General features: G+C 39.3%; 1 protein-coding gene across 1 annotated transcript in view; it reads right to left on the minus strand.

The window, feature by feature from the left end:
* The window catches only part of SWC2 (DNA binding protein SWC2), a gene marked incomplete at its 3' end in the record, with an annotated part of 39,314 nt that extends 29,915 nt beyond the window's left edge, over positions 1 to 9,399 (minus strand). The window contains 5 exon segments of the mRNA XM_089144584.1: positions 5,361 to 5,619; positions 5,691 to 5,734; positions 5,881 to 5,952; positions 8,403 to 8,472; positions 8,787 to 9,399. Of these exon segments, the coding sequence (XP_089000710.1) occupies positions 5,361 to 5,619; positions 5,691 to 5,734; positions 5,881 to 5,952; positions 8,403 to 8,472; positions 8,787 to 8,854 (513 nt within the window).
* Between the last annotated feature and the right edge of the window lie 1,588 nt (positions 9,400 to 10,987).

The raw sequence follows: 10,987 nt of genomic DNA on the forward strand, positions 1-10,987 counted from the left end.
TGGATTGGAAGGATAAGCAGTTGAGAAACCGGACTATACCTTTGGTGAAGATCAGATGGAAGAACATTCTTTTGAGGAAGCATCTTGGGAGAAAGAAGATGAGATGCGGTCCAAGTATCCTCACCTTTTTGGACCTTCAGGTACGTTGTAATTTCGGGGACGAAATTTCTTTTAAGGATAGAGGGATGTAATAACCCCCATATTTCTAACCCGAGATCCATATTACAGGTCCGAGAACCCGAAGGTCTAGTCGGGTAAATTTGTGGAGTGTCCGGATAGAAGTCCATGGTCTATACCTTGAACCCATGGATCTGGATCCTCTGTCTGAAGAGCCTGCCTTGCTTGGTAGTTGGTCTTCTGGATGGCAAGTGATGTCTGGAGATGTCCGGAATTAAGTAAGATCTCTCCCATCTCTTCTTTAGGGCTAGGTTGTACTTGGATATCAACCCCCTAGCAAAAGCACCCTTGTATGGCAAAATACATGGGGGCGGTTGCTAGTGGCGGTCGATCAAACCAAGCGACCGCCTGGTCTGTTTTCGGGGTTTTGCCCTATTTTGCCCCCTGACTTCTATAAAAGGTAACCCTCGTCCAATTTACAAATATTTTATTCGTGGTTACCGTTTTTGGAGGTTAAACGGCTGCGGAGAAGTGCCAAAAGCGGATCTGAAGTGTTGGTAGTGATCTGGAGATCAATCCTTCCCTGTTTCTAATATTCCGGAGTGAGGTAATGGATTCACCCTTCATCCTTTATCTCCTTTGTCTTTCAATTTCGTGTTAACCCATCCCCTCATCATGGTGGTTACCCTTTTGATCAATCGTAACTCTCTTTCCAATCTTTTTGATGTGATTCATCCGAAAACGAAACCCTGCTTTCGTGAAAAGGATTAATCCAGTCAAAGGGAGAGTTCTAGGTAATCCAATGATGGTAATTGTTAGGTTTCCTTTCACCATTGGCTATAGGAGTGTTATATTCGAGATTTAGGCTATGATCACTCGAAATCCGGATTGAAAACGGATGATCAGAAGCCTGAGTTTCGGATTGAAACTCTCTGTTTTTGGGGCGGTCACTAGTGGCGGTCGCTCAACCTAAGTGACCGGCACGAGCGACCAGCTGGTAAACAGTGACAAACTGACTTTTGGTTTTGATTCATTTTGATTCAATTGACTTAAACATTGTTATAACCCTGTGTTTAGGTGTTCTCTATTTGAGGAGAAAGTCTTATAATAGTTTACGGATTCCGTTTTACAAACAATTTACTTATATGCAGGTAAGGACATTCAATCCTATCTTTATGAATAGACTTAAACATGCTAGTCCAGTGTCTGTTAGAATTAGTCTTTCATTATATAAGTTGTTGTAATCATGTTTTACATACTAATCTTGTTGTATTGTTGCTGTTTATCTTGTTTACATATATATACTTTGTTGATTATGGATGTGATATACTGATGATGCTTAGTATGAGGTTCTGATGGATGAGGTATTCCTTTGGGATATCTTAGCTTGGGATATCAAAAGGTTGTGGAATGGGACACATGCCTTCGATGTCTCCAAGGACTGTCATGACTATTGGATGACATTCTTAGGTAGAGTCTAGAATTGCATGGCTAGGTACCCCACATGCTACTACCCTTTCGATAGGCGGATTGAAACCGGATGACCCGTGATGACAGTGATGTAACGTTGGTCCATTGTTAGTCATGTAAATGGTAGGGTTGCATATGTTAGGGTTGGGCTCATGGACGTCCAAGGAACGGACCGGGTGTCGTGAGGAGTCATGAGAGCATTCCGCCCCAACAATATGTGGATGACCATAGGGTTATGGAATGAAGTCCAACAGCGGTAGCCAGTCCGTGAGGATTCTCATTCCTAGGTTGCGAAGGATACTGAACCAAGTTGGTTGGTGCCATAGGGGATGTATCTGGACTTCATATAGACATGTTACCTGTATGACCTTGCATTGGATTAGAAACCCCGACATGCGCCAATACTCATTACCAATGGTCGTGGTGAGAGAGTGTTGACTTAACCCCAGCCATGGTTTGAGAGCCAGGTGTGGACTTTCCATTTTACCCAGGATCCCTACAGGGGTAACCAGTCCTTGCCGGATCAGAGTGACTAGACTTACCCAGAGGAGGGCTGGTGTTATATCTTAAAGCATGTCAGCTGTTAGAGACTTGCATAGTTAGAATCATAGTATCATTCATACTTTGCACTCATTCATATCATTTATGCAATTTTGCTTTGTTGGATAATTGATGGGAATTGTAATTGTTCTTACTGAGTTCTCTAGAACTCACTCCTTTATTTGTATATGTTTTATTAGCCTGCACAGATGGAGGAAATGTGTCGGAAGATGGATTGGTTTCCTATGAAGGAACCTTCCCGTATGAAGAGGATGTGGCACCGGCAATGGGAAATGGAGATAGCCTGCGGAGCTCCTGCGAGTGCATGGAGTGCGCTTATCGCACCTATTGATGGTCAAAGATGACAAGTTGCCAGGCAGTTCGCTCAACGAGTAAAGAAGAATTGGAGGACCCCTCATCTTGATAAACTTGAGTCTAAGTTTATAGCCTTAGAAAAGGAAACTGGAAAGAAAATAATATAACTCTTTTGATTGCTTCCGTTGAACTCGTATTCATTTTGATTTATTATTCTTTCATTTATTATTTTATTGGAGTATTTGGACTCCTGTAATCCTTTAATTCATTTATTGAACTGTTATTGCTTTTGATTGTCTTTATTTGTATTTATTATTGTTGATAGACAAAAACCGTGGATCCACGATCACTCCCACGTTAGCCCATCGGCCTTTGTCACTCCCAAGCTGGCTTGCTAGGGTTTTGGGTTAAAGTTAGCCCACATAGTTGAACCCGACCAGCCTAGTCTGTTTTTAGATATAGGGGCTTTAGTTTGAATTAGAGAACCTGTCGAGTTCTCTTTGTCAAGAGTTAGGTATCAAAGTGACTAAACTTACCCTTAGGAGGGCTGGTGTTATATCTTAAAGCATGTCAGCTGTTAAAGACTTGCATAGTTAGAATCATAGTATCATTCATGCTTTGCACTCATTCATATCATTTATGCATTTCTGATTTGTTGGATAATTGACGGGAATTGTAATTGTTCTTACTGAGTTCTCTAGAACTCACTCCTTTATTTGTATATGTTTTCTTAGCCTGCACAGATGGAGGAAATGTGTCGGAAGATGGACTGGTTTCCTATGAAGGAACCTTCCCGTATGAAGAGGATGTGGCACCGGCAATGGGAAATGGAGATAGCATGTGCGGGAGCTCCTGCGAGTGCATGGAGTGCGATTATCGCACCCATTGATGGACAGAGACGACAAGTTGCCAAGCAGTTCGCTCAACGTTTAGAGAAGAATTGGAGGACCCCTCAATTTGATAAACTTGAGTCTAAGTTTATAGCTTTAGAAAAGGAAACGGGAAAGAAAATAATATAACTCTTTTTTATTGCTTCCGTTGAACTCGTATTCATTTTGATTTATTATTCTTTCATTTATTATTTTATTGGAGTATTTGGACTCCTGTAATCCTTTAATTCATTTAATGAACTGTTATTGCTTTTGATTGTCTTTATTTGTATTTATTATTGTTGATAGACTAAAACCGTGGATCCTGTGATGAATCACTCCCACGGGTTGTCGGGCAGGTAACCGAGACCGGCGGGTGGGGTGTGACACATAGCATCTCAAGATGCGCAACCACACGCATAGGAAGCAGCCAATTGTGTGGAAGAGGATTGGATGATGGCCCTAGTGCACTAATGATGAGTTTGTGCATTCGACGCTCTGTCTCGAGCATCCGAACAACCTTGCTCCCAGTCAAGCACATGATGGTGATGATGATGGGGATGGTGGGGATGACGATCAGACTACCAGACTACAGATGATGGAGATGATGATGGTAGTGGTGAAGAAAATGGTCGTGGTGGTAGAGCAAGACTTTGAGAGTGTATACAATTCCGTTACCAGAGACACACCGCTGCCCCCAGAGATACACTGGGGAGAGTCACTTCACACATGCCACACAGTATCCGGATTATAATGGGGAGGCAAGGAAGGGGAAGCAGCATCGACATGGTCATAGCTCTTAAGGATGACACCTCATCATACGAGTCCTTCTACAATCCTATTGATGTGGCCAACTTGATAGGCTCGAGGGGATCCATTAGCTTGGATGAGTTTAAAGGCTCCACATCTTATGGGGCTTATGGTTATGGTCCTCATGGTGTCCCTCTCAGTCATGGACATTATGGTACGAATATGCCTTCCAGTGGCAGTTACAGTGATTATGGGTCGGGCTCGACAGCAGAGTCAATTGCGGAGTCCATATTCAAATCGGTCCACCACCACCATATGCGCCAGCACCACTACACCCACCAGAGCCTATTTCATGTCCCTATTGGCATTTCCCTCACTCATGAGTTATGAGGCTTATGGATGACAAAGCATACAAAGTTGCAATTTTGACAACCATCGGCAAAGGATGTCATGAGATGACTATGTATTTTTGTTAGGGGAGAGGATGATGGTGGCAAAGTTGCCGAAAAACAGAGGATGGGTCCATCGAGGCACAGTACTTGGTATTGAGATGATGGAGGTTGAGCACCATAACACATCAGGCAACAACATACCTTAGGTTATTCTTGTTTCATGTTCTACACTTGTATAGTTATACATGATATATATACTTAACTACTTGTATAGTTGTATATTGAATTTTAATTGTTTTTTTTTTTTTCTTTCAATTTAATGAAAATTTCAGTGTTCTCTTGCATCATTTGCATATTTACATTGATTTGAATTCATATTCCAGACTTCCCATTTTGCGCGCATACAACCGGGCATGTGCCAATCAAGAACACCACTTTAAGTTAGGTTTTAGGCAAAAACCAACACTCCTAGTGTGCCCTCAAATTAGGCTAATTCCAAAAATTAGGCAAAAATGACCTCAAATACCCTCCAACTGGGGGTTGAAATTTGGCCTAAACATTCCAAAATGACCTGTTTCGGCAAAATTCCGCACTATGCCTATAAGTTCCACCACCTTATGGTCTCCCAAATGATTTTTTTTTTATTTTTTCTAGATTGAAAATAAAAAGTAAAATATAAAAAAAAAATAAACAGATCTGAAAGAATTTTCATACTAAATTACAAACAGAAAGTAACAAGTAGTATACATTTTCATTAGAACAGAGGGATGTTATTTCATTTGGAACAGATGACTAAATGAATTTTTAAATCCAAGAAGCAGCAAATTCAACTAGAAACATCGAAAGTGGATAGAAAACTGTAGAGCATGGTACGCGCAAACAACAAGAATTCCTGTTAATAACTGACCTTCATGGTTGCTTGCAATGCAGCACGTATTGCATCTCTTTCTGCTTGCCTCACAATTACTGAAGTTCTCGTGGATTTTCTCACTACTCTCTCACCGTCTGGATCATCTGGAATGTCAAAATGTTGACTAGAGTTTGCATGATGTTTATGAGAGCTTTCATTCTCTGGAGCACTTTCTAACTTTGACAAGACCTTTTTCTTATTTTTCTTTTTGCTCACAGACTTTCCCGGGTAAATGAAACGCTTCTTCGTCTGCACCCTGCAATGGGATCACTATGACTGCTGAGGTCAGAAATTCTAATAACAAACTTCTGCCAAAGGAATCCTAACCTGTCATTTATTTCATTGTCCACTTCGTCATCTGGTTCAGGTTCCTAAATACATACAGAAAAATACAACAAAATGAAGATATTCAAAAACTTCATGTAAATGACAATTGAGATCGAAAGACCTCTAAAAAGTGGGGGAGCAGTTAAACACATTGTGCAATGTGCATCATATTTAAATGTAATGCACCCACATCTTCATCAAAGTCACTATCAAATACGTCTGCAACCTCTCCTTCCTCTTCATAATTTTCATCATCCTCTTCCTGAAACGCATGCAGATGAAACGAAAAGTTAAGTGGAGAAACCTTTCCAATTTAAGTACATAAATAACTAAAACCTTCAAACTTTACTAGACAGAACAGTGATGGCAAATTGCTAAAACCTAGAGCCTACAAATCAACGTTCAAGAACTTGGTTTCAAGCATGAGCCAGAAACTAAGGATATGTTTGTTATCATACATCGCCCCAGGCTGATTTATAGGGGCCTAGGAGGCTGCAACTTTATAGCAAAACATCTTGCACTGGTTTAAATGGTATAGAACCAGGATATAGCATTTCTTCATGCCAAATATCGTTATCAGATATTATTCATAAATAAGAGGAAAATTCCCCTAGTAGAATCCATTAAAAACAGTTTCAGAAAACAAAAAGGCAAAAAGCCAAATGCCCAGATCAAGAACAAAAAACCATAGATTTTTTGTTGTAGGTGAAATTTTCAACTTTCTAATGTTGGGTTTCTCTCAAAACTAAAAATCCCATGAATCTAAATATGATAAAATATTATTAAGAACCAGAAGTGAGAAAAAAAATTCTTCTTCTTTTGTTAGAAATTTATTCTGAGACACCAGGACCTTGGTGTCTATTAGGCTTTGGTACTACCATTTCCCCATGACGTGAGGCACTGAATCTTGGTAGTGGTCTCTAACAAACAAGGTGTTTGAAAATTCAGCCAAAAAGAAACTTATTCTGAAACCAAAGGAGGATCTCAGGATTAGCACATTCAAGATCCCTCTTTAGGGTTATTTTGGTCTTTTTGGAGTCTGAGTCACATCCTTATTTTATGCACCTACTGTCATCATTATTAAATTGAAAAGTTCTCTAGTATTGCAGCTCCCTTTCTTCTTCTTCTCCTCCATTAGTATTGCAGCTCTCGTTCTTCTTCTTCTCCTCGATTCATCTCCATTATTTACATGGTACCAGAGCCATCCTGGGACTGGTATAAACTAACGCAGATCCCTCTTCCGCATTTATCTTCTTCTTCTCCCTTTCTGCTTTTCTTTTGCATTGCATTCTCAGTCTAACCTTACCAGAGAATCATGACTTCTATAAAAACAATGATTTCGCCCCCCCCCCCCCAAAAAAAAAGTCTGTAATTGGTGATCTTGTTGTCGGTTTAATCGAGATGAGGTAATCTGCATTAAAGCAGATTTTTTTAGGTCATTTGTGGTGTTTGGGCTATGGAAATCTAGGCCTGTTTATGACATTGTCACTTTACAATTGAATTGTGTCATTGTGTGATCTTGCTGATCGACTGTCAGTGACTGAATATTCTTGTGTTGGTGGACAACCTAGGTGACCAATCTCTAGAAAGTTCGAACCTTTGCTGATAGTTTGTGATTGGATTTTAGGAATATCTTTTGGAGATATCACAGCAACAAAGATAAAAATATTGAGGTAGCCACTGAGTTGTTTATTGGATGAATAGCCACTGAGTTTGTATCTTCTTCAAATTGAATTATTGACAATAAAGTAGAAGGTATCAGCAATTTCCTGCAACAGCAGAAGATCGTTAAACTAACTTTGACTAGTAGTGGACAACAAGCTTACTTGGCAAGACATATACTGAAGGATGATGCTAATTAGGATATTGTTGATGCATGGATCCTTGGTCAGATTTTAAACTCAATGGAGAACCATATTATTGACTGTTTTACTCACAAAATACTGTGACGAGACCATGTGATTATTTGGCAGTGCTATATTCGAGGCATAATAACTTGTAAAGAATATATGACTTATCACAGGAATTTTACAGAACTAAAAGAAAGGGGCATTTCATCGCACATTATGTTGCTGATGTCAAGCACATGCATGAAGAGCTCAATGCCTGCCTCCTGGTTTCTGCTGATATCAAACAGATGGAATATCAGAGAGATCAACTAATAGTGATTGGTTTTTTTGGAGACTTGGACCAGAATATGAGTCTATGAGTTGTCAGATTCTAGGTGGCAAAACTGTTACATCTCTTACATCATGGACTTCTATTTTCTGAAATATATCCATGTTGGCTGCTTAACAGACTGATAAACAAAAACTAGTCTTATCATAGTTGTAATTGATCCCCATTCCATAGATAAATAAATCTGTATTCGTCCGAAGAAATAATGTATACATTCAATCTGAGTGTCAACTGTAATATCTCATAAATTAAACCAAATAACAAGTGAATCACAAGATGACCTGAAGACATGTAAATGACCATGTCCGTCATCTAAGTAATCATATCCTTTCGTAAGTCAGCACTAAAAAAGGGAAATTGACAAGAGGAAGCAAGTAAGCAACCATATTGTTTGTGTCATTTTTAGCTACCAGAAACAAAGCAGATACAGCCTTGAGGACACTTAAAAAGTCCAGCATAAGAAACGGGCTGGGCAGAAGTAGACCACTCAAATTTCTTTAATTATGATTAATGAAACAGGACAATATGAGTTACCTCTTTAAGCTGATCCTGATTCCAGAACTGCTCATCCTCCTCTATCTCCTCATCAAGCAACTTTGTCATCCTAATGGAGATAGAACAGATATAAGCTTACACAAATATTTCCCCTAATTTGAAAGTAAAAACAAAAAGGAAAAAAAAAATCTAGAAATTAGAGGGGTAAGAGTAGGGTATCAATTTGCACTCATCTCATAAACTTCAATAAATTTATTATACGAAGTTCAAGTTTGAAATATTTATCATCCACAACAAGGGTATATTTCGAGTATTTTTCAAAAGAATAATTTTAAATTCAACAATGTGCAGGAAAACCACCACAAAAATTTTGATACATAAACAATACCATTCAACATGAGGGACTGCGGTTACGAGTTCTACCTCTTCCCTCTGGTCGTTCTTGAAGAACGTTCGAGAAGGACAGATTCTTCTTCTCGGGAGGCAGCCATGAGTGTTGTTGGACTGCTACCTTTGAACAATTCTGCTGCCGTTGATGTAAATGCTCCTTGTTTCGTGTTCTTGGTGTTTCAGAACCGACCGGATTTTGTGTCTTCTCTATCTCCGGTGGATCAGCCGTTGGGACTCAACAGAGATGGTTCAGACCCGCATGAGGAATTGAGGACCGCCCGAATGATCCAGTGCTTCGTGTCCATTGTGATGGAAGCTATACTCCATGCACATCAAGCGGTGGAATTGGCTTTGCTTTGGTGACGTCATTTGGAGATATTGTCTTTCTCTTATAAATTTTTGAACGTCATCCTCTCAAGAATTATCCAATTTGTCAATCTGTTGTTGCAGATTTTGCCGGAGTATGCGAACATATACTCCGTGAATCTCACATCAAACTAACCAGATGATGAAGAACTATAAGAAACAGGGCCGATCAGTTAGATCGGCATTCCATACGATCAAGTCAGTCGAGCTCTAGAAACTTAAGCTCTAAAAGGTTTGAATGCTTAAAGTTGGGAAAACCTACAGGAAAAGTGTAGGTTTTAGTGAGTGAATTCAAATGTCTTACTTTTTGGGCACATCACAACCCTATTTATAGATTCCTCCTCTGACTCGAGCTTCCCTTAACCATGGATTGAACACTTTAAATGCTGATGGTCAGGATTAGATCCTCGTGTGATTCGAGTTAACCCAGTATTTGGTTTGAACCATTGGTCGATCCCAGTTGGACCAAAATGAACCGGGTCTAGGGTGATTTATTTACAACACAAGCCCCCAAGCTTGCTGATTAGGTTGAAATCAAAATCGAAACTCTGGTTATCCAGGCTATAAGAATTCTTTAGTATTTGAGCTCATCTCTAGTCAAAATGAATCATTTGAACGTTGAGTTCATCCTTTGGTTGAAAGAGTTCATCAGAGATTTTGAGTTCAATTTATTGAATCATAGAGCTCATCAAAATTCTAAGCTCATCCTTTGATCAACTGAGTTCATCAGAGATTCTGAGTTCAATCTATTGAATTATATAGCTCATCACTTGATCTAGGGAGTTCATCGGGTATCGTCAAGTTCTTCTCTGAACCGGTGAGTTCATTAATGAATATTGGATTCAATCAGAGTTGTTCTTCATTTATTTTTGCTTTTGAATTGTTCAGCTTGAATGTTGATTTTCAACTTTGCCCTCCACATGGTGAGATTCGGATTCGTCAATGTTTGAGTTTCCAAAATCACCCGAATGAATTTCCGAAATCATAATTTTGGCTTTTCAAAACCAAAATTTTGATTTACGGCTTGAATCCCATTGAAAATGAAATTTTCTTGTCTTGGGAAAGTGCTTATCCTCTGTAATCATTTCAAAGATAGAGCTTAGCCTCCAAACCATCTCGAATATCTTATGAATATCTCAGCTTGTCAGCCTTTTCCATTCCTTCGTAAATGCAAGCTTTCAGTTTTCTACAGATGTTATTTATCCTCAAATCGCAAGGTTCCAACGCCTTTTCCTCGACTTACCCATTTTCTCCACGTGTTCAGTTGTATCGTTCCAAAATCAAGTGATTAGCCTTAAATATCAATATGAATCAGTCACAACCATTGATTTGAATCATCGTATATTTTCCCTCCAAATTTCAAGAGTTTCCAATCACGTCGTTCTACTTCCTATATTTACTCGACCTTTGTTGCCCCTTTTCTTCTCCATCTTCCCTTCAACTTTCTTTTGCTTTCCTTAGTCATCTACAAATTGTTTTATCATTCTGTTGAACAATATTTGGACCTCTTTCTTTTTCTTTTTTCCTTCTTTTCATTTCTCTTATAGGTCACTCCACCGATCCTCCTAGTCCCAATTCTACGTCTGAAGTAGGAACTCCCTCAAAGGCTAGTTCAAAAAAGAACCCAGTCAACCCTTCTTCTAATAAAACTCTTCCTTCAGATTGGGAACCTGTTCCCTATGCCCATGATGAAGTGATGGTCCCTTATGAACCTATAGATATTGAAAAAGAAGAGAAGAACCCAAAAACTGTTGGCCCCAAATGGTATCCTTCCAAGATCAAGAAATCCAAATTGTCTTCCTATTTGCGAGATTACTATTTTCCTTCTGAAGTTAAGGTTTGGACTCTTGAACCTTCTGACCGTGCTC

This window comes from Hakea prostrata, chromosome 2 (assembly GCF_041222555.1).
Source record: "Hakea prostrata isolate BN-2017 chromosome 2, UWA_Hpros_2, whole genome shotgun sequence".
Lineage (NCBI taxonomy): Eukaryota > Viridiplantae > Streptophyta > Magnoliopsida > Proteales > Proteaceae > Hakea > Hakea prostrata.